The 23,062-nt window shown below is 47.5% G+C and overlaps 2 protein-coding genes across 5 annotated transcripts; one reads left to right on the top strand and one right to left on the bottom strand.

Annotated features, from left to right (window-relative positions):
• Positions 1–6,032: 6,032 nt before the first annotated feature.
• Positions 6,033–8,162, bottom strand: SERP1 (stress associated endoplasmic reticulum protein 1). The gene is made up of 3 exons (XM_083848951.1): positions 7,966–8,162; positions 7,695–7,770; positions 6,033–7,598 (listed from the first exon to the last, which is right to left on the bottom strand). Exons 1-3 carry the CDS (start codon positions 8,047–8,049, stop codon positions 7,558–7,560), a joined length of 201 nt encoding a protein of 66 aa, XP_083705077.1. The 5' UTR covers positions 8,050–8,162; the 3' UTR covers positions 6,033–7,557.
• Positions 8,163–8,256: 94 nt separating this feature from the next.
• EIF2A (eukaryotic translation initiation factor 2A) lies at positions 8,257–22,871 on the top strand. 4 transcript variants are annotated; one of them, XM_083848950.1, is made up of 14 exons: positions 8,257–8,392; positions 10,270–10,339; positions 10,776–10,850; positions 11,524–11,642; positions 12,845–12,944; positions 13,358–13,440; positions 14,136–14,209; positions 14,353–14,497; positions 15,430–15,546; positions 17,652–18,223; positions 19,085–19,201; positions 20,084–20,212; positions 21,295–21,360; positions 22,413–22,871. In XM_083848950.1, the coding sequence occupies exons 1-14, from the start codon at positions 8,365–8,367 to the stop codon at positions 22,476–22,478; spliced, it is 1,761 nt and encodes a 586-aa protein (XP_083705076.1). In that variant the 5' UTR covers positions 8,257–8,364; the 3' UTR covers positions 22,479–22,871. The 4 variants fall into 4 exon arrangements, with proteins under 4 accessions (XP_083705076.1, XP_083705074.1, XP_083705075.1 ...); XM_083848948.1 differs by lacking the exon at positions 8,257–8,392 and adding an exon at positions 8,969–9,401; XM_083848947.1 differs by lacking the exon at positions 8,257–8,392 and adding an exon at positions 9,452–10,098.
• Positions 22,872–23,062: the final 191 nt, after the last annotated feature.

The raw sequence follows: 23,062 nt of genomic DNA, 5'->3' as shown, positions 1-23,062 counted from the left end.
TTTGTGGCTGTAGATGTGGTTACAAGGTAACTCTATTCTGTAGATTTTTTTATATTCTGTATTTTTTTTAACAAAACAGAAAGACAACTAGGGAGCCAGTAATGGAATAATGCTGGCATTCTAACTGCTTTTCTTGCAATAATCTTGCTGTGGTTTTTTTTTGGTGTGGCTTTTGAGGGGTGTTCTGGGAAAAGCATAATTCTAATGCGGTCAGTGACTCTACTGGTTTGTTCTTGTACCAATCACTATGTGCTGGGGTCTTGAAATGGTTTGGTATCTTGGTGACATAAAGCCAATAATTTACTTTTGAGAAGGTTCTATGAAGAGCACACTGCACAGCGCACCTCCCCCAAGAGCAGTGTGGGGCACAGCTCCGAGCTGCTGTTCCAGAGCAGGCGCTCTGGTTCGCTTCTGGGCCTGCGCCTGTTCCTCAGCGTGCCAGCATTTACCTCCGTGTCCTCACCCTGTGTTTGTCTCAGCTCTGGTCAGGTTCATGTGTTAGGGGAAAAAAACAAAACAACACTGGAAACTGAATTTTGGTGCCTTCCCTTCCCTTCCTCTCTGGTGTTCAACGAGTTGACAGCACCACCCCTTTCTGGTAAGCATCTGTTCACAGCACAGTTCAGAAAAGGGTGTGTGTGCGTGTGTATAAAAGTACGCACTGGTGTAATACACTAAAATATCTTCAGTTGTAGATTGGTGCTCTTGGCCTGCTATAAGCATGCATGTAGTAAAATAATAGCTTTGCATACAAATTGGAAAAAAATATTTTAGTAGCTAAACTTATTTCCCTCAAGTGTGAGCAAAAGCTCTCTGGCTACACAGCAAGGATACGGATGTCTTGAGTTCCTGTCTGATATGATTGGCTGGTAAAATAGACAAATTTTAGGAATTATTTGTACAGGAAGTCCCCCCTTCAGGTGAGTAATTGATTCAAACTTCTGTGAGGGGAGCAAACTATATATGCGGTTACACTGTGTGTCCTGTTCTTAAGGATTGTAAGCAGTAAGGAGGCATTTGAAACATTGGAGTTGTCGGTGTCCTGATGATGGTAGAAGTAGAAAAGCAAGCCTTTTGGACTGAGAAAAGTCCTACTCATTTCTGCATTCGCTTGGAGCTGGTTTCTATACATCTCTCCTTGCGTAATTCTGTAATCCTGTTGCGTGGAGTTGCCGTTGTGCGAGCTCTGCCTTGAAAGGACAAGTAGATCCACCTATGGGCAGGTGAAAAGAAAAAAACATGTAGTAAGGTTGCTGGAAATGGGGGGTGAGACAAAGGTTAAGCTGATCCTGTTTCTAATCCTTTGCTTGCTTTGCTCCGGTTAGGGGTTTTTGTTGTTTGTATTTAGCTTTTCTCCTGGTGTTAAGTTGTATTCAGCTGTGAATACCGCTGCTTGCCGTACTGAGAATGCTATAACGTGGCAGAACCGAGTTCGGAAGATGGTCTTTGAATTGCTGCTTTCTCTGGAGAGGACGTCTGAGGCTGCTGCCTGGAGAGAGGAAGGAGCGGCGGCTCCTCGGCGCGTGATGTTCGTCTGGATGTTGTTAAACGTTTGGAAGAAGGCCTCGTTCACCAGCGATCGCGTTCCTGTCGGGCCGTGCGGGCTGCGGCGCCGCTGTACGGCCAGCCGCGGGCAGTCGGCTCCCCCCTGCTGCGCGGCCCCCCTCGTCTTCGTGTGACCGCGGCAGCGCCGGCACCGCGCCGGGGGCTGCGGGCAGCGGCGGGGGCAGCGGGCAGCGGCGGCGGCTGCGGGCAGCGGGCAGCGGCGGGGGCTGCGGGCAGCGGCGGGGGCTGCGGGCAGCGCGCGCACGGCTGGGCCCGGCGCCGGCGGCCTTCGGGCGGCCTCAGGGACGCGGCCGCGTTAAGGGAAACAGCTGCGCGCTGCCGGGCGCCTGGGAGGCGACGCCGTCCTTCGGTAGGAAGCGGCGCCGCTGCGGTTCCTCGTCTCGGGAATTATCCCGTCGCTTCAGCGTAGCGAGTAGAGAAGTGATTCGGCGGCTGGACGTGTGGTGCGTAGAGGTTAGACGGACCCTGTGGCTGTGGGTGTGCCTGGCGTGGGTGAGAGGAAGAACGGTGTCCCCCTGCAGCGAAAAGCGCGCTAGAGCGAAAAGGTCTTAAAGCGACGAGCCTTAGTTTTCTGCCAGTTCTGAATTAGTCCTGGCATCTCAGAAAGGAGGTGATAGAACGTGCAAGGAGAAGCTGCAAAAGTGATGGAGGATGTGGAGGAAACGCTTGCTGAGGAGAGCTGAGTGCTAAGGCAGCAGAACGTGTTCAGGGCATCTCCAGAGGTGCTGAATGAGGTGAGTGCAAACAGGGATTCACTGAAGCTCACGTATGGGGAGGAGGAGCACTCAGTGAAACTGGCAGGAGACTGGCTTAAGAGAAAAAGCAAGTTTTCATTTATTTCTTTATTTATTTTGAAGTAGCAGAAAGTGAACTTGGGAACGGGTTGCTGCAGGGTATGGTTGGAGGCAGGCACTGTGTTCTGAAACAGCTTAGACAAAGTCTTGGATAGCAGGTTGGTGAAAAGGGATGCACCCTTATCACCCTACGCAGCACTTGTGGCTGTGAGGAAAGGAGCAGGAGGGAACTCTAAAGGCTGGCGAACTTCCCTGCTCTTAGTAACATTGCCTACTGGCATGGCGTGCGACAGCGTACCAGGCTAGCCAGGCCAAGTATGTAGCTTGTAGAGAGCCTATCTTTTCTGAAAAAGTTTTTCTCTTCAATAACGTGCTCACATTTTGTGGGCTAAGGTAAGATTTCAGTCAAGCAACAATCTAGTAAGTCACCCCCCTTGAATTTGGGGAGGAACAAGACTCATTGCATTTCTACCACTAACATGTCACAGGAAAGCAAGTCCCTGCAGTCTCTGAGGATGCGGCAGTTCTGACTCCCAGTCTCCAGTACAGCCATCTTTCCTTCCTCTTTTTCCCGTGAGCATGCAAGGGAATTTTTCTGCTCTCGTAGTTAACAACCGTGATTTTTATTTTTTGTACAGCCTGTGTTAGCAATACCCTGAGTCTTCCGCTTCCTTTCTGCAGAGCAGCGGAGAAACATCATCCCGCAGGGCCCCAGCTCCGCCGCCTCGCTGCAGCTTCTGGGCCAGCTCTTCCCCGCTCACCGCTGCTGCCGCCGGGGAGGGCGGCTGGGCCCGGCTGGCTCCCGGCTGCGGGCGCAGCTCCGGCCGCCGGTGGCCGGGGCCCAGCCGCAGCCCCGCTCCCTGCGCGTTTCCGCGGGCTCTTCGCCGCCGGTCGGAGCGATTTAACGCCTTAACGGCACCGGGGCTGCACCGGGCTGCCGGCAGCCAGGGGCCTGCGGCGGGGCGGGGCGGCAGGCGCTGCCGCCGGGGGAGCGGGGGCCGGAGGCAGGCCTGCGCTCGGGGAGAGGCGGAGGCGGGAGGCGACGACTGCGGCAAGCGGCAGCGCCGGCGCTGCTGTGCGGGCGCCCCGCGGCCTGCTCGGCGCCCGCACCTCGCTCGGGAGGAACCCCCGGGGCGCTCGGCCCGGGGCCCGCGGGCGCCGCCGCGCTGTGGAGCCGCCGGCCACGGGGCGGCGCCGCGCGGCGGGGCCGGGGCCTGCGGGCTGGCGGGGCCTCGTGCCGGGACCGGGACCGGGACCGGGCCCCGGCGGGCGGCGGGCGAGAGGCGGCCCCGGGCCGCGGGGGCGCCCGCGGGAGCTCGCGGCAGCGCCCGAGCGGCACCGGCCGGAGCCCGGCGCAGCGATCGCCGCCGGAGGCGGGCCCCGCCCCGCCCCGCCGCGCCCTGCCCCCGGGGCGCCGCTGGGCGCTGAGGGGCGGTGCCGGTGGGCCCGGCTCCCGCACACCGCGGGCGCCGTGCCGGGGCCGGCCGCTGGGCCGGGCCGGCGGCTCCGCAGCACCCGGGTGGCAGCGCCCGGTGGGCACGGCGGCTGCGGCGGCCTTTCCGCTGCTGCGGGGCTGCGGGCGGGCTCGGAGCCGCGGGGCCGGGCGGTACGGCACCGGCACCGGCAGCGGCGGGGCCACCCGCGGGCGGGCAGGAGGCGCCGGGCCCGCTGCGTGGCGGCGCGGTGCAGCCTCGCGGCCTTTGCGTGATTTGCCGCGGAGCCGCCGCGCTGCGGGTGCCGGCACAGCGCCCCGGCGGCACGGCCAGCTCGGCTCCCGGGGCCCTGGGTCCCCGCGTCGGGCCCGGGGGTTGCTTTGCCGGGCCGAGACGCCCCGGCAGGCCGGCGTGTCCCGGAACTCGCTTCCCGGGTCCTGGAAGGGGGGGCTGGAGCCCCGCGAGATGGGAGGAAGACGTGGGTACGGCCCGTGGGGAGCCCCGAAATAAAGGAGCCCGGCGGTCGTGCTTAGTGCTGCGGACACGGAGCAGCCGAGGCGGGGTGGCTGGGGCTCCCCGGCCCCCTGCCGCGCTCCCTGCCCCCCGGGCCCCTCTGCCCGGCCGCTGCCCCGGCCTGGTGCCGCGCGGGGCCTCGGGAAGGCCGAGAGCCCGGCCGCAGCCCGCGGTGCCGCCGCTCCCCCCTCCTGCGGCTGGCCCGCTCACCGAGCAGAGCTGCTCCACGCTGCCTCGTGTCCGCAGGGTGCCTGGGCGTGCTCTGCAGCAGGTTTCCTTCCATCAGCCCGCAGAGCAGCCAGCCTGCAGCTCCCCGGATCCTTTGCCTTGCCCATCCTGAAGACAAGAGGGACGATTGCTTCCCTCCAGGCCTCAGGAACCTCTCCCCTGGGCGCACCCTGTCAGGTCCCGTAGACTTGGGCCCCCGTTTGTTCGGATATCCCATAACCGGTGCCTCCTGCACCGCCACCAAGCCTTCCTTGCGACATCGCCCCTGCGGCTGGTGAGAACACCGGCCTCACAGGGCCGGGAAGAGCAGGGTGCTGTTTGCTTTGTCCTTTCAGATCACGTAGTGTCACGCACTGCGGGATCTTCCCAAGTACGTAGAGTCTGCTGGTCGAAGGAAGTTTTTTAGCAGCTTTATACGCTGGAACGGAGTCAAGTTTTTTTAGCTGAATACGAAGTTGTTATGAAATAAAGACCCGTTCCCTGGAACCAACGACAACAGGGTATCAGCGTCTGCTTGCTTGTTACCTTAGCACTAATACCACTCAATATTGTTTCTAAAGACAAATTACTCAAAGCTGGAAGGCCCACTATCAGATGGCCGACCACACGTTGTGATAAAGCTGGTCTCACAAATGAGCATCGTCCCTGAGCATTTGTTTGCAGGCTTGTGGGGTGTACAGGGCTTACCATGCATCACCAGGTGTAGGACACCCCAATGTAACCGGGCAAGTAACGGAGGCTGGACTCGCAAGCAGTAATTGCTGCAAAAGGCAAGGTGGCTTCCTTGCCTTTCTGTGCTGCAGCCCTCTTTAGTTGTATCTTCCTAATATTTAATACCACGTCACCTGCAAAATGTCCTTGCTCTTGTTTTGCCAGCTGATCACTAAAGAAACCATTAACCATGGAGCTTCCTCATCCCGCACGTAACCAGGTCTGTTCTTGGCTCTGACGTTTTTAATGTAGAGAACCCCCAGCACACTGGTTTAAATCCAACGGCACTTTCCAAAGGGCACAACGTGCCAAGCCGTAATTATCCCACAGAGGTCATCGCTAGCACCAGCTCTCAGACAAGGACTGCTGCTCGTGCTGTACTTACAAGCAAGAGCAGCTACTGCACGCCCTCCCATTTAGACATGGCTAACAACATGCTTCTGTTTTTCTGAATCTGGTGATGCTAGAATTCGAAAGAGCATGCTCAGCTACTAGATAGGCAAAGCATCACAAACGCTGATGCGTTCTGCATTTGCACCAAAGCAAGCAGTCCTCTACAAATTTAATCAAACTCTGGGCACGTGGGGGGCCAGCACGGCCCATTCTGAGGCCGCCCGAGCGAGGCTTTGGGCAGAAGCAGGACCCCCGACGCCTGCCCGATGTTTGCGCAGCACCTGCCGCAGGGGCTGCCCTCGCCGAGGGGGGACGGTCACCGAGCTAAGGCTGGCGTGACGCGGCCCCGCCACCCAGTAAGGCACCAGTTTGCCAACCCCAAAACTAACACAACTCACATTTGAGAAGAACTTTATTTAAAATAAGAGATTATACAGACTTCCCCTCCCCCACCGGTTACAAAATATGAGCTTCCAGGAACAAGGAGCATACGTTACGCCACATGGCTGGAGTCTGGGGCACGGTCTGGGCCGTGCTGGTTTACACCAGTTCCAATGACTTCAAATGGAAACGTGACAACTCATACCAGCGAAAGGTCTGCTCCTTCACAGCTAACAGACATGTAATTCATCTCTACAGAAACTTTTTTCTATTACTAGTAATGTAACCAGATTTTAAATGTCTTCTAAGAAACCTGAAAAAAAATAATCTTTCCTTTAGCAACTGCATGCAACAGCAGGCCGATTTAAGACTGCCTTCATTTACCGCAATAGACACTGAGAGGCCGCCGCAGAGCCGAGGCCATCAGCAATAAAGTATGATCAATAGCAGCATTTCTATTGTGATTTTAAGTTACATTCTTCTATACAGGCAGGGAGGGTTTCGTTTGGTATTTCAACGTTACTAAGAAGGAATTGTGACGATCCACAGGGAAGCAGTTTAGCAGTGGATCCATCGTTAGAGGAAACAGAGCTGAAAGCAGGATTTACCTTAAACACGATTAGAATATATATCGCAAGACACACCACGCTCCGCAGATGTTAGGCATAAAAGCAGAACTGTGGGTAGGAGGGGCAGGGTCGCTGGTACCTGCACGAAACATCCCCGTACAACATTTTAAAATTTAAAACCACGACTTGTTGAAGGTTGTCCAAGAAGTATTTACAGCAAAGTCACAGCCTGCCGCCGGGAGAAGTTCAGTAGCTCTTGCCCTCGCTGATAAACAGTCTGTGAAACCTCAGCATCGGGTTATGTCAGGAACAGCTGCTGCTTGGTCACGCTGGCCTCTAGTTAAGTAACTCCCACTAGCTATACAAACAAGCATCTTCTATTTATTAGAACAAGAGGTATAGGATAGAGTTTTCTGTCACGATAAGCATTTGAGCGCTAGCGCACTGCCACATGCTGCAGTGCTGGTCTACATACACAGAGATGACGATTCACTTAGATAAGCAACAGAACGCCGTGCGGCCCGACTGCTTCGGTAGGAACATGCTTTAAGTCTGTACTCCGGCTACTACAGAAATCCCGGCTTCCGACTTTAAATAAAAGCATTTCCAGCTATACAAAGGCTTACACAGGTTTCGAGACCGGCGTGTACAACAGGTGCCGGATCCCAGGTCTCTACATTGCATACAGGTTAGCAGGTGCACACAGAACACGAAAGTAAGCTCTGCTGAATAAGTACGTCCACGATTGTAGATCAACAATAGAATTTTATTGCTTTATACATGTGGTGCTTTTCAAGGCACTGTGGCACGGACTAGAAAACTCGGAATGACTTGTGAGGGGACCTGGAATGAGGCATGGCCGGCGCCGGGCGTCGTCCCTCAGCGGCTGCGGGGGGGCCGGGGCCGGCCGGGCGCGGGGCACAGTCCGTCGCGGTCCTCGGGGGGCCGCGGTGGCGGCGGCAGGCGCCTTCACATGCCCATCCTGATGCTCTGGATGATCTGGAAGATGGCTGCAAGAGAGCAGACGGGCGGGCGGCTGCGCTCAGCGGGCCGCGGGGCCGCCTGCGGGGGGCGGCGGGGCCGGGCGGCGGGGCCGGGGGGCTCACCTGATCCGCACACCACGAAGATGAACAGCGCCAGCAGCCACGGCCCGACCGACGCCTTCTCCTCCGGGGCCGTCCTCTGCGGGCAGCGCGCAGCGTGTCAGGGCCGGCCCGCGCCCGGCGCCCGGAGCGGACGGCACGGGACGGCCCTCAACGGCCCCAGCCCCCAGCCCCCTGCCCCCTGCCCCTGCCCCTGCCCCGGCCCCGGCCCCGGCCCGGCCCTCAGCCCAGCCCCAGCCCCCGGCCCGTCCCCGCCCCGCCGGTCCCCGCGCACCGAGGTCTTGGCGACGTTGCCGCGCTGGGTGATGTTCTTGCTGTGCTTCTCGTTGGCCATGCGGATGCGCTGCTTGGCCACCATGGTGCGGCCGCGCCGGGCCGGGCCGGCTCCGCTGCGCTGCGCTCCGCTCGCTGCGCCCCGCTGCCAGCGTCAGCACCGCGCGGCGCCGCCCGCCGGAAGCGCGCCCCCGCCACGTGACGCGGGACGGCGCCCGCCGCCAACCCGCGCGTCCGCCTCCGGCGCTTCCGGGGCCGCGCGCGCCGCGGCGGGCGGAAGCGCTCCCTCGGCGTCACGTGCCCGGCGGCGCCCCCCCCGCGCCGCGCGACGTGGAGCTCCCTGCGGCCGCCGCGCCGCCGCTCGCCCGGAAGCGGAAGCGCGCCCGGCCCTCGCGCCAAGATGGCGCCGCCCGCGCCGCTGCTGGCAGGTGGGCGCCGGGCCGGGGCCTGCGGGACGGGGGCGGCGGGGCCGGGAGCGGGGCCGGGTCCCGCTGTGCCGCCGGGCCGCGCCCTCGTCGCTCCGCGGCCGGGCCCTTAGGCCGCGGCCGCCCGCCGGGAGCTGCCCTCGTGCGCCCGCCCCGTGCTCCCGGCCGCTCCCCCCCCCCCCCTTCCAGGCCTCGCTTCCCGGCCCGCGGCTCCCTCGGCTCGGCCGCCCCCGGCGGAGGGAACGGAACGGGCCGGGCTGGGCTGGGCTGGGCCGGGCCGGGCCGGGCCTGGGGGGGCTGCGGGCCCTGCGGGCTGCCGGAGAGCCGCGGGGCGCGGTGCCGCTGCTGCCCCTGCGGAGCCGTCACGGGCCTCCTCGTGGCCCCCGTCCGTGCCTTTCTCTCCTTTAATTCGTTAAAGCCGCCTGTAGCGGGAGGGGTACCGGCTTCTGCCTTCCTCCGTTGCGAAGCTTTAAAAGCAGGGCCCGTTGTCTTGGGGTACCGGGGGCTACAGTTGTTCAGGCTGGTCCTGGCTGCGCGGTGCTGCCCGCGATCTGCTGTAAGGTCAGGTCCTGGTTTCTCTTTGGAGCCTGGTGCGGGAGCTGGGCAGTAGGCTCCAGCAGAGTGCTCAGAGTGCTGGAACGCACCCCTTTGGGGCACACGAGGACGTGCAATCTATCCGTGCAGTGGTTTGGCCAAACTAATGCTCTCGTGATTAAAACGTTCTCATCTTGAGCATTTCCGAGGTGCTGGGAGAGGGATGCATGGGGATGCGCAGCAAGTAAAGGAGCAGCTCTGGGGAGCGGTGTGAGGGGGGCGGCTGCAGGCAGCACCGGCTCCCAGCGCTGCGCTGCTATAGCTGCGTGAGGACCCCGTGGCGTGGCTCAGTACGAGCTCGGGAGGCCGAGCGGGAGCACTGGAGGTTTCTGGGCAGGCCCCTGCGTGCCGCCGGACCTGGTGCTCGCTGAGATAACCCGGCGGCAGCGTCTGCGGCTGTGCTGGAGCTGCTGTGAGGGTTGGTATCTGGAGTCCTGTTGGTGAGGAAAACGTTTTTCACCTCAGCTTTCATCCATAATTTGTTCAAACATCAACATTTTACACAGGCTGTAAGCCTTAGCTTTTAAGACAGAAGTGCTGTACCTTTTTGGTGTATACGTAGAGATATTTTTTTTTTTTAGCTTTGATCGTTTCTGATCTAAAAGCCTTACATTAAAAGCTACTGTCTGCTGCTGCTGTAGGAATGCAGAAGTCAGGTTTGATTATGAAGCATGCCATAGATCAGTTGCTTTGATCAGCATCATGAGATTGAATCTTGTACCTTTTTGGACTTCACCTGTAAATCATCCACATGAGGAACTTTTACTGAAATGAGTAGGATCTCACCTACGGACTGCCTGAAACGTTTGGACTTTTTGTGAGAAGCATTTAACGTACAGTAGTTCAGACACTTGCTGGAGACGGTGAAGAACTTCTTATTTTTGTTAATCCCTGTTCATCTGAACAACCTTGTACTTTATCGTTCTGTCCCGTATCGAGAGTGGGGGGCCCTGCCTCTGACTCCATCCGACACACCCGGCTTTGCCTCCCCCTGCCCCGGCACTCAGCGTCTGTTCCCTTCTTTGCCATGGCGCCGGTCGCGCTGCGGGCGTCTGACTTCGGTCTGGTCCCTGTTATTTTTTTTTTAATCCTGCAGTTACCCTGGATGAAGCCAGGTCAGCATCTGATATTCCGAATGTCCCTTTACAACCTTCATTTTTGCTAACTTTAAACTGCAAGAAGAGGAAAAAGTACTTACGGGTTTCAGGGGTCACAAACTAGATTACGGTTTTTGTTCGGGCAGTTTTCTGAAGTTGAAATGAGTATACTTTTGTTTACTTTTCCAGTGAGAGGATCTGAAGGGCTTTACATGGTGAATGGGCCACCTGCTTTCACAGAGAGTACGGCATTTCAAAGGTACTGCTGTTCCAACAATTTGTGACCTTTCGTACAGAAGAAATACTCTAAGTTGGAGGAAGGGACCCACCAGGGCCATTGAGTCCAAATCTGGACTGGTTTCTGTCTTTCAGATTTTCTTCTGAGAAGTAAATGCAGACTAAAATTGAAAAATGTATGAAAAAAATGTATTTTTTTTCCTTATTGTTCAGTGAACCTCAGTGGCTTTGAAGCCTTTACCCTTGCCTGACATCTAATTGCCCAAACAGTAATCACTGAACAGTTAGAATAGCGGAATTGGAAGGGACCTTCAGAGATCGCCTACTGCAGCTCTCCAGTTGCAGAGTAGATCGCTCTGTTACGAAGGGCTGCAGGAAGAAACTTGAGTTTCTTTTACTTTTTTTTGATACCTTATGCAGTGCGTTTTAATACTAATGTGCATTTCTTATTTCTCTAGGGACTCTGGAAAAAATTGCAAAGCTGTTACTTTTAGCAAGGACGGTTCCCTCTTTGCCTGGTGCAATGGAGAAAAGTTGGTTCATTTTATGATCCTAATCATTTAATTTGTATAAAGTAAATTGAGTCAGTTATGTTACGCTTACCTTATGTGTGTGAAGGCTATTGCTATTAATGAAAGCACTTGCACGTGCCTTAAGTGCAATTTAATTTGTATGTTGTTTGCAGTAATGGCTTTGTTTTCTGAATAGTTGATGAAAAAATTAGTTTTTCTCATATTTATAATGCTCCCATTTCTGTGGAATCTTGATATGACTTAGTTGGGGTTTTTGTTCCTGTTTCCTGATACCTCCCTTGAGACCTTTAAAAAGACCTTTAAAATATGTGGTCCAAATGCATGTTTTAATTCAGTTAGATCTTTGTTGGCCTTTTTTCAACTTTAACACTGGAAGCACGGATGGACTCTCCATGGACAGAGTATACCTGGTCTCCGACTCAGAGCCACAATGTGGCAGATCAAAATATGTGATATGTTTTGACCAGTGTTTCATGGAGCCAGTTTCTGTTGTGCTTGGATATCTGGTCTTAAAATGCGTTCTTTCAAAAATTTGGTAAAAGCGAGAGGAAAAATCAGCTCTTCAGCCAAATCTGGAACAGATCTAGGAGAGTCAAATACGTGAAAAGTTACCTTGGCAGTTAATTAACTGTTGTAAGCATGTTTTATTGACAATATCATTTTTTGGTTCCAGAGTGAATATTTTTAATGTTACCAGTGCTGAATTACTGCCTTCCTTTGATCTTCCAAAAGTAGTTTGCCTTGAATTCTCACCAAAGAATAACGTTCTAGCAACATGGCAGGCCTATACAAGTGAGTATTTTACCCACTATAAAAGTATGCAGGGTATGTGCATATTTTAATTTTGTTTGCAGACTTTCTTTTACCTGATTTGCCACTGTAGCATGTTCACTGCCTAAAAGAGCAGCGTGGAAAGTGTACACAAAAAGCTTGTGGTTAATCAAATATATAGTGGGGGAGGGAGGGACAGCATCTTCTGAAAGCTTCTGGTATTGACCGTTTCTTACCAACAGTAAATCGGTGCATGTACCAGCTATTGGTCTGTTAAGTAAATGGCATGTTCCCAAAAAATGCAAACTGCTCTTAGTGCAGAGTATGTTTCAGTAACACGCCGTTCAAGCAGCTTGTGTTTGTGTATAGACAAAGGCAATCATAAGCTGTCTCAGGAGTCATGTCCTCTGCTGGGCACAGCTAACGTAAGTGTTCTCCTTTGTCCAGAGGGATTTATTCTCTCCTCTGCCTCTGTGTGGAGTTGATGTTCCTAGTTTAGATATTCTCGGTCTTAATGAATTACGTGTCTAAAGTGCATGGTGTAAATGCTTCCTGCGATAGGAGGAGCTGGCCATGAGCTAGGCTTGTGGGAAGTGGTCTGGGACAGGCTGTAGGATAAGGTGAGGTGGTACTAGTGGCAGAACTGATGCCAGCTGTGGACTGTTAGAGAACTGTTAGGAGGTGGTTTTCTAATTGTTGGTAGTAACAGGTAGGTTGTAGCTGTAATCTGGAATGAGTTAAAAAAAAAAAAGTTTAAAACAAGCAGAGCTGTTTTATATGGCTTATAGATACAGCTGTGACTATTAACGTGTTGGACAAAATGTGTTGGATTCTTGTGAGAACACAGTGTAATAGTGGAGAATATACCTTCCATTTTTTGCCAAGAGAGCATATCTGATTTTGATTTAAAAACTAACAAACAAAAAACAACACAAACATGCATTTAAAAAGCTGTCCTAGCGTTGGTAGCCATAGTCTTGCAATGGGAGTAGAAACCCCATGCTTCCAAATGTTAGCTCTTTCTGCACACTGACAGACTGCAAGAAGACTTACGTTAATAGGTAAAGCAATTAATAACCTAGTAGTCTGTTAGGGAGTGGGATGCTTCCTCTAAGAAGTTTATGCGTGTTTAGATGCTTGTAGAATCATGAGGTGGAATGTTGTCGTGGTGAAGCAGATTTAATCCCAAGAGATCACCACTTTAATACATGTTTTTGTTGCAGCTGCTAAAGATGGCACAGCAGGGGTGCCCAACCTGCAACTTTATGATGTGAAAACTGGGAAGTGTTTGAAGTCTTTCATCCAGAAAAAGATGCAGAACTGGTAAGTAACTTTTCCCGGTGCTTAATGTTTGCAAAGAAATGTGGCTTCCAAGTTCTCGTGCTGGTAAGTGGAGCTTTTGGTGCGGTGTTGGCTTTCAAAATGTTTCCTGCTACTAGCTGAAAGTAAGTAACTGTGCTTGTTAGTACTTCTTACACAGTTATAGTTGTGTATTTCTTAGTGTAGATCCCCTATCATTTGGCATCAGAAAAAGAAAGCTGGGCAGGTGATAATCATAAGTTGAGCTGTATATTTTTTACAAGGTAAATTGTATATTTTTCAGATGGCAAGTGTCACTTGTCCATCTGAAATATATTGTGACTGAGCTTATTTAGATGTAAAATAGGAGGAAAAAATGCTGGACTGCTAAAGATGAGCAATGCTCATTGTTCCTAATTTTTTTTCTTTAAATGTAGGTGTCCCTGCTGGGCAGATGATGAAAGCATTTGTGCCAGGAATGTAAACAATGAAGTGCACTTCTTTGAAAACAACAACTTCAGTAAGGAAATGTTTCTATAAGATAGTTTAATTATGTTCTGTGGAGGCATCTTCTGTTTTTTTCACTTTCCACTTTTCCCTCTCATTTCTTCTGTTGCTTGTTTTTTATTTGAAGTATTGTCTGCATTCTATTTTAATTCTGGAAAATCAAAATCACTACATTTTAATGAAGTATGTTTTCCTTTTTCTTTAGTTTATCTTTTTAATACCTACTATGAAACACATTTTCAGATAAAAAGGCTTGGTTTTGTATTTTTACATTTAATGAGATTCAGGAAATAGAGAGTAGAAAATTGAGAGGAAATTCTCAGTAGAGAATGTTATCAATGATTACTTCTTTGTGTTGTGTGTATTTTGTCGATGAACTATTTGAAAGTGGCTCGTTAGAAAACTGATATTGATGGCAAAACTGAGGCTGTGAAGCTACGGGTATTTTTTCTTTCCCTCAAAGAATTTCACTACTATTGGTGGAATATTTGGATTCAGTAGAGGGAGACGTCAATAAAGAAAACAGGTCTAGTCAGACCTCTAGTTTATTGAAATCGGAAGTTAGTTTGCCTAGTGGAATAAATCCTTTGTTGTTACATATACTTCTCTTTGTTATCCATGATACAGACTCATGAGAAGGTATAGCTGAGTAATCCAGGCTGATGTTTTGTCATTAATGTCATCACATCTGTGACTTCTTTTTTGCAGACACTATTGCAAATAAACTGCATTTGCAAAAGGTTAATGATTTTGTGTTATCTCCAGGAGCACAGCCAACCAAGGTACTTCTGATGTTTTTCCAACTTTTTTTTGGTTTTCTTCAAAAAATACTGCAATTTTAGTACAGTGTATGAGTAATAAATAGACCAAGACTACGTGCTACCAAGAATATAGTCTGCAATAAAATCTCATGACTTTGTTTTAGGTTGCTGTGTATGTTCCAGGCAGTAAAGGTGCACCGTCGTTTGTTAGACTCTATCAGTATCCCAACTTCGGTGGCCCTCAGTCTGCACTAGCCAATAAAAGTTTCTTTAAAGCCGACAAGGTGACAATGCTATGGAACAAAAAAGGTATAGCAGCTCTATATTTAAACCTGGCATTCCGTTCATTTGTGATTTAATTACTTTGTTTACTGTGTGGGTTTTACATTTTATTTGCATATGCAGATGAATACCAAAGATAGCCATTAGTGCTAATGCAGTGTTAAGGTTACAATTCCCAGTACCCTGAAGAGCTCATAATTTTCCCATGTTGACTTCCATGATTATTTTTTTATATCATAATCCAGAGTATTTTATGTGTTGGAAAATTTTGCAATTGAATAACAAATTCAAATTTAATTTTGTGTTCTGTGGTAACATATTTAAACTGTAAACGTGAGATTATCTCAGAGTGTAAACTGTTCTGTAAAATTGTATAAAGAGATGTAATCATGATTGAGATGACTTGCACAGTCCTCTGCATGCTTTGCTGTTTGTGAGCAACAAGCTGAATAATATTAAAAAAAAAAAAGTTCTTTAGTTCAACCCATGTTGTCTGGAATACAGGGAAGGTATTACATAGCCCACGTGCGGTTTCTGTGTGATTGCATAAAATAGACGTACATACAAAAGCTGTTGATGATACATTTTATTCAAGGACTGATGGGGATGCTTGTTTTTTGCCTTACATGAAAAGCATTAGACGCTGTTGCTGCTACTGAACATCTTTTTATGGCTGCAAAAGTTTGTTCACTTTCTTATAATCCAATAGTAAATGAATAGCCTTGGCTTGTACTCTTAATTTGAGAAAGGAAAATAACAGTTTTGTTTGGGTTTATGAAAAGTTCATCAAAGAATAGAATGATAAAAATGATAATTATGATAAGAATGATAAAATCAGCGGTATGCGTGCAACTGATTGTAAAGTTCATTATCAAGTTAATGTCTCTTTGTGCATGGTAGTTAGTGAAAAAGCTTGTTATTTTTAGTAATTGTATTGAAATAACTGTCTATTCTATTAGCCACAGCTGTACTAGTCATAGCTAGTACAGAAGTTGATAAAACAGGTGCTTCATACTATGGAGAGCAAACTCTGCACTACATTGCAACAAATGGAGAAAGTGCGGTCGTACAACTACGTAAGTAGCTCTTGGGAATTTTTCATTGTATTAGAGCTCTCAGTAGTGGGAATTGCTGCTTCACCAGCTTTTCCTTAATGTCTGATGGTGTTTTTTGTCAGTGTAAAGTAGTATTCTTTACAAAAATGAAGTGTTCTTTAAAAAGCAATATTATTTAAAAAGCCTTCTTTTAACCCGCAGTATGTTTAAATAATCTACTTGTGAGAATGCACAGGAAGGGAACTGTGTTTTCTTTCTGAGGAAGGACCTGGACAACAGAGGCAGCTTAATGTTTGAGGATCCGAAATAGGCAGGAAAGTATTTTACCAAATGGAACAATCCTACGTGCAGTGTTAGGCATGTGATTGATACTGTCAGTAATGCCCATCTGGAAGGAGCAAGCACTCATTTTCAGTGTCTTGTTTGTACTGAAATCTTCATAAATTTCCTCTGGGTAGTATTTTTTCCATTATCTTAAGTTTTTGCTGTTATGTTAAATACTTGTCTTGTTTGGGATTATAAAGAAGCTAGTTTGTTGTGAAGATTTCAAAACACTGGGGATGTGATGATGTAAACAAGTAATACCTAAGTGACTTTGGAAGAGAGATTGTGACTATGTTCCTTTCAATACTAGCGTTGATCAGGGTAACATCGCCAGCTTGCCTTCTGTAGTAAAACTTGTGGTTGCAAGTACTATGCCCTGTTTCTCTTTGTTGCTAACTTGACTGGAGGGAAAAATAATCAGTTATAATTCAGTGTCTAGAATCTCTCTGGGGGCAGTTTACTGCATTAAGAATGCTAGTTCTTAAATTCCATGCTTATTAAAACCTTCTTTGACCTTTGAAGTTACTTCAAATGCATCTTTATTTAACAAGAGGTCTGTCATGAATTCTAATTTAATTCAGCTTCTCATTTTCAAGGGGGATAAAGGGTAAAGCTTTTTTTTTCTTTCCTAAGGAAAGCAAATACTGAGCACTTGGAGTGAGTGCTGCCTCATTTCCTATGGATCTTAGAAGTCTTTTCCAACCTGAATGATTTTATGATTTGAATCATCTGGTTGCTTTTGAGGTCCAGTTTTGAAGCTTTTTTTCACAGAAGCATGGGGGGGGGGGTGTTCAGTTTTGATTAATATGTCCTACATCCTTTGCCTTAGCTGTTGAAGCCCATATAAAGCTGCCATAATCTCTTCAGCTGCTTACTGTCGTGAAACTTGTAGGAACATAATTTTCTTTCAGACCTCTATCTCTGCAATTGCATTTGGGTAACGTTATCTAAAAAGATTTAAGAGGGAAGGCACGCAGTGTGATTGCACAGCTGAAAGATACTGAGGTTCCTGAAGATACTGAGGATTTAGAATAACAATAAACGGTTCAATTCAGTTTAGTATTTTGAGGCAATGTTCGAAGTTAAGAATTAAGAATTAATGCACTTGGCACTTACCTGAAACGTACGTAAAGGTAATCAGATTATGAAGTGTTATAATGACCTATGGGTCTTATTCATTCTTCTGTATCTTACATGAATTGAGATCACTAATCCATCATTTTTTCAGTATCTCCTAATGCTCTACCCCCCAGAATAGCTTCCAATAATACCAAGTTTTAGTCAGTATGCGTGAAGCCATTTTTTGTCCTCTCCCACTTCAAAATCTGTCTTAAAAAATACCATTCACGAGCATGGTACAAAGGTAACTTAAATCAACATTTTTAGCTCTACAAAGCTGAGCTATTTTATAGAGTAGAAGAGGAACTAGTATCCAGCTGGTATAAAATTCCTGTTTTTGCAGGTTTCCAGTGGGACAGTTTGAGATGGTCCTGAGATACCATTCTTGAATAACGAGGAAAAAAGATAAAGGATTTTTTTTACATGAAAACATATGCTTAAAGTGCTGATGCTGACCCCAGAGAGGTAATTTGGACTGGCTACAGTTATTGTTGCAAACCTTAACTAAAATTATGAGACAATTGTTTGTTTCTACTGTAATTGTTAGCAGAATTCATTTTCAGTCAATAATTAGATTATAGGATTTTAGCAAAGCGTGGAGTTAAGAATCATTGGTATCTTTTCGGTGCAAGTGAAATAGTATAATCTCGTAACAATGGCTGCATGTTTTCCTTTTCCTTTAGCTAAAAATGGTCCTATTTATGATGTTGTTTGGAACCCCAATTCTGTCGAGTTTTGTGCTGTGTATGGTTTTATGCCTGCCAAAGCAACAGTTTTTAATCTGAAATGTGACCCTGTGTTTGATTTTGGAACCGGTCCTCGCAATGCTGCTTACTACAGCCCCCACGGACACATCCTAGTACTAGCAGGATTTGGAAATCTCAGGGGACAGATGGAAGTGTGGGACGTTAAAAACTACAAACTCGTTTCCAAACCAGTAGCCTCGGATTCCACATACTTTGCTTGGTGTCCTGATGGGGAGCACATTGTAACCGCTACCTGTGCTCCCAGGCTACGAGTCAGTAATGGCTACAAGATATGGCACTACACTGGCTCTCTTTTACACAACTATGAAGTTCCATCAAATGAAGAAATGTGGCAAGTTTTCTGGCAGCCATTTCTGGATGGAGTGTTCCCAGTGAAAGCAGTGAAGTACCAAGCAGTTCCAAGTGAATTGCCAAGCGCTGAGCCAAAACCTGCCCAGGCATACAGACCTCCGGCCTTGAGAAACAAACCTGTGACAAGTTCCAAGCTTGTAAGTAGACTGCCATATATGTACTTAATTGATTTGTTTCATTGTTTTGCCTGTCTTTGAAGCTTGGTCTCAAATATGCGTATATTTTTTTATAAGGGACACTAGAAGAGTAACCAGAGTGACAGGAGTATTACATTTTTCTTGAGAGGTTTTCTTAACAGTCCTCTTTGACCAATTATTTGCTCACTGTTTGCAAGAGTTTGTGCTAGGAACAGAGTTTTCTTTCATCCAAACACTGTTCTTTCTCAAGGTGGTTTGCAGACTTTTAAAACCGTTCTCTACAACATGCACAAGAACAATAAACTATAAATTTAGTTTACAGTGGAACTTGGTACTTGAGTTAGGATAGGTCCCACCTTACCAGCCTGCTCTCTGCTCCCAACTTGTCATATGTGTTAACTGTTAATTGAGGAGGTGGGGAGGGGGGGCTAAAGAACTTTCTCTTTCCACTAACCAAAACAACAACTGTAAAACAACCCAGTTGTTTTTTCTTTCTTGTCACAGGGAGCTTGATTAAAAAGTTCTCAGCAAAAGCAAAACGCCAAGCTGTTCTATTCCTGTTTGATTTCCGCTCCTCCACCACCTCCATAAAACATGATGATTTTGCTTTTTTGCTGGACATATGTAAAATATTCAGGAAATATAAGACAGTACCACCTAAAAGGGAAAACTTGAGAATGGAGGAGTTTAAACTCATTTTCACCACAAGCCTTCCACTAGGAGAAAGGGCATGTACTTTTTTTTCTATCACAGTTCACCTTTGTCTATGGTGTTGTCTTAAATAAATTTGGAAGTGTTTTTTTCCTTCTTTGTACTAATATGGAATAGAGGTTTCAAAACTTAATTTTGCCTGTCCTGCAGCATGAGGATGAGCCACCTCAGAACATGAAACCACAGTCAGGAAGCAGTGAAAAGCCACTCTCTAAAACAGCTCTCAAAAATCAAAAGAAACATGAAGCAAAGAAAGCTGCTAAACAGGTACTGCAAAAGTAATTCTTTCAAGGATAATGTTAAACTAATTTTCACAATGCCAGTGATCAGTCTCAGAGCAGCGACATTAGTTTTACTGAAAGCCATCCCCACAGATTTTGCATGTGCTCACTTCTGGGGAGGGTGGTAGATGTGTTAATTATCCTTTCGCATCTGCCTTAGTCATACTTAAAAATAACAGCTGTGGTTAGTTGCTGCAGGTGTTAGATGAAATGAACGTCAATATGCAATTCTGCCTTTTCACCTGCAAGGTGAATCTGCAAGGTTCTTTCCAGACTTGGGTAGGAAGTGAGAATGGGCTTGCTCTGCAGGTCAGGGCTGAGGGGTGTTACCAGGGCAGACCAAAGAGAGCTTGTTCTTCTGTTTCATTTCTTTGCTGTTCTTCACCTAAGCAGATAAAAATCAGCTTTTGGTATTAGCACTCCAAATTTTACAGACTTCTGAAGTAATAATTTATTAAAATAAGAGCTTAGGTTTCTGAATTTATTACACTGTCTTTGAGCCTTTTCTTTGTCTTGAAGAGATGATGACCTGCCAGTCTCCTTTACAAAATATTTGTGTATATGTCTGTCATGTCATCCTTACTGGTGTTTTCCCATGCTATGTATGGTTGGTGTCTTCATGAAGTAGAAATTAAAGAAGAAACAAGGTGAGTGGCATTCCAAGGAAAACCGTTATGTATATAATAGGTAATACAAAATAGCATAGCAAGTCATATACAAATTTTAGAGAATATGAGCAAATCAGAGGAGGAAGAAATATTAAATGGAGCAATTCAAATGATGAAAAAGATTTTTCAGGCCTGCTGTAATCTAAGGTATTTCCTGTAGATAATGTGATTTATTTATTATTTTTTAAATCTGCTTACAGGAGGCCAAAGCTGATGGCAACCAGGAACCTACGCAGTCCTCAGCATCCCAGAGCACACCACGGAGTGCTGTGCCTGCTGTGACATCAGGAGATCCTGAAATTGATAAGAAGATAAAGAACTTAAAAAAGGCAAGGGGATTTCTTAAATGAACATCAGATTTTTCTAAGAGATGTTTTTTAAAGTCTAGTCTGACTGTAAGATGACCTGAGCTCAACAGGGTAGCTTTTACTTAGATCGTAATTTCCTGAATTTGTAAACCAACTTCCTTGGCTTTTTCATTTACTAAAATAGTAGAAGTCATCACTTGCCAAGACTCCTAAAGATCTTCTCAGTCTAGACAGCATAGAAGCCACTGAAAGGTGCATGGAAATGCATTCCAGCCTGCGATTTTGAATACTGTTGGATGTGCGACAAAATCCTCACAACTGAGGATTTTGAATCCTCACAACTGAGTATAGCTGAAATGCCTTTACGCTTATAAAGGCAGCTGTGGGAGTTTCTTGCTCTTGCTGCTTTCACCAGCCCAAGATGATCTGGGAACATGCCTTGATTCTAAGCAAGACAAATCTACTTTCCCTAATCTTAAGGCTGTTTTGTTTTGGTTTTGTGTTTTTTGAGGGAGAGAGAGCGAGCTTTTGAACATTGTTAAATCTTGAGTCTGAGAAGGGAGCAGTGATATGTGGCTTGAGTTTCTTCCTAACCTCTAAGTGGTATGAGTGCAAAGTTTACTGCCAATTTCATAAGTTCTTGGATTTAAATAATTTTAGAATGGAATTTGCTCAATTAAGGCTAGAGAATCTTCCCCATTCCTGCAAAATCCATCAGGGCTTTTTTTCCTTTTCGCCACCTCCTGCTATTCATGGTCCTCTGTTACGTCCTGGGCCTCAAAGGAAAATATGTGGTGAAGAGGGATACCGATGCTGTAGGTGTCATTTCTGAAATGGATTTGGCCCTTCAGTCAGATGATGCATGGTGTTCTGGTTTCAGAAACTAAGCATTCCTGTTCTCTAGGTTGTCTCGTTCTTGGAAAAAAAAAAGAATCTCTTTTATTGGTGGGGAATTCTGGATTGAGCATCTGGAGATGCTTAAAGAAAATGTCCCTTCCACATTGAGAACTGCCTCCTGGTAAATTTAGCAATTGCAAGTGCAGGAACTTTTAAGACTGTTTTTTCTGTTCTTGGTTCACCTATATACATATTTATTTTCACAGAAACTAAAGGCAATTGAGCAGCTAAAAGAACAAGCAGCTGCTGGCAAACAGCTAGAGAAGAATCAGGTACTGTTAAGATTTGGGTAGCTTGCTTGAGTTGGATTTTTACCCCTGTGTTTGGTGTGTGTTGCTTTGTGATGATTATGCTTACGTTTTGTAAGATTTTGATGTGATGCATCCTTTCAATTTCAAAATCAGAGACAGTTCCTAGCAGCAAGCATTCAACAAAACGCACGGAGAGCAAACCTGATGTTTGTTTAGTTGGTGTCCCCACCTCTGTTGCTGTACCCCCATCAAATGACCCATTTGATTCATCATGTGGCCATGTTTGCTATTACCACCACTCCTGTGTGTCATGTGGGAATGAGTACTAACACTGACCAAATGATGCCAATGTACAGTGGCCAAACAAGTGTGAGAACTCTCCTATGCTGCCCCCTCTGATATCCCTGTGCGCTTCTTGCACATGGGATCGCTTCAGCCTGCAGTACCCCTTGGCTCAAGCATGGAGTCAGGCTTTCTTTGAACTAAATACTGTAGATGTAAGGGATGATACCATGGGATAAGGCACCAGGTGTGCGTTTGTTGCTATACTTCTAGCTCTACTGGCTAACTCAGAAGTTGCCTAGTGGTGATGGCCATTAGTTTCCTGGTTTATATGGCAAGGATTATGTCATATTTTGGAGATGTTAGATTGCGGCAGGACAATGGGAAAGAAGGGCAATGTGAGATTGGGGCAGAGATAGCAAGAAGATGAAGAACAGCAGTCAGTGCTTGGGGTAGTCTCGGACTGAGTGCATTACTGAAGAACACGCTGCAATGTAAGTGCTCAGATGACGAAGTGTGTTGTCTGTGGCAGCCTCTCCTGTCTGCCGCTCTCCCAGCTAGGTGACAGCTTCCATCAGATGGGCAGTGAGGCTGTACAGGCAGGATGTGACAGTGTTTGTTTCTTTGTCTGTTTCATCATCTAACCCAGTTTCCAGTGATTTTAAGGTTTATTTTAATCTCTCATTCTGCTGCAGAGCGGAGTTATACATAACTTAGTTTTACCTTCATAAATACAGCTTTTTTGATTTCCCATATAATAAGCTGTGTTACCTTGTGCTTTTTTATTCTAGTTGGAGAAGATTCAGAAAGAAACTGCTCTCCTTCAGGAACTGGAAGACTTAGAACTGGGTCTCTAAAACTTCATGGAACTCCAATGTGCTGTTAATAAAAACTTCATGCAAAATCTAATATATATTGGACATAATAAAAAGTTTCAGGAAATGACTGATGCAGAAGTTTACAGATTTCCTGCACGCATTCATTTTTAAAAGCTTTCTGAAAGATTTGTGCACATGTGAAATTGTAAACAAGTAATATCACAACAGCCAGTTCTGTTGCTGTTCAAGCCAGAAATGTGCTCATGTTCGTAAAGCATATCAAAAAAAATAAAAATCAGAAGCATTCTGTTGGGTATGAGGAGGGAAGGCGATGCGGTTTACCTACTTAATAGCTTTATTATATTTAAAAAGACATGATCTTTATGCAATTATGGGATGTAGATAAAAAATAAAGAGCATTTAATAATAAAAGTAGTTCTGTTCTTCTGTTACAAGGGAGGAATGTTTAAAATAACAAGGCCGTGCCACCACAATCAAAAATAATGCACCAATATAATGCATTTCCAGGTACTGCAGCAGCAATGATGCTAGTCTCTTTACTCGTGACTTTATTTTTCTTCCAATTCTCTTTTTCCCCTTTGCTTTTTTCAAGTCTTTGTGTT

This window comes from Anser anser (genome assembly GCF_964211835.1).
Source record: "Anser anser genome assembly, chromosome: 9".
NCBI lineage: Eukaryota > Metazoa > Chordata > Aves > Anseriformes > Anatidae > Anser > Anser anser.
Note: the sequence above shows the minus strand (reverse complement) of the source record. Positions and strands in the feature narration are given on the sequence as shown.

Coding starts and splice junctions, on each gene's coding strand:
- SERP1 (XM_083848951.1), bottom strand. CDS start 8,049: ATGGTGGCCAAGCAGCGCATCCGCATGGCCAACGAGAAGCACAGCAAG. Junction 7,771..7,965: donor GCAACGTCGCCAAGACCTCG/GTGCGCGGGGAC, acceptor CGCTGCCCGCAG/AGGACGGCCCCGGAGGAGAA. Junction 7,599..7,694: donor CTTCGTGGTGTGCGGATCAG/GTGAGCCCCCCG, acceptor GCTCTCTTGCAG/CCATCTTCCAGATCATCCAG.
- EIF2A (XM_083848947.1), top strand. CDS start 10,011: ATGGCGCCGGTCGCGCTGCGGGCGTCTGACTTCGGTCTGGTCCCTGTT. Junction 14,498..15,429: donor AATGCTATGGAACAAAAAAG/GTATAGCAGCTC, acceptor CTATTCTATTAG/CCACAGCTGTACTAGTCATA. Junction 19,202..20,083: donor CAAAGAAAGCTGCTAAACAG/GTACTGCAAAAG, acceptor ATCTGCTTACAG/GAGGCCAAAGCTGATGGCAA.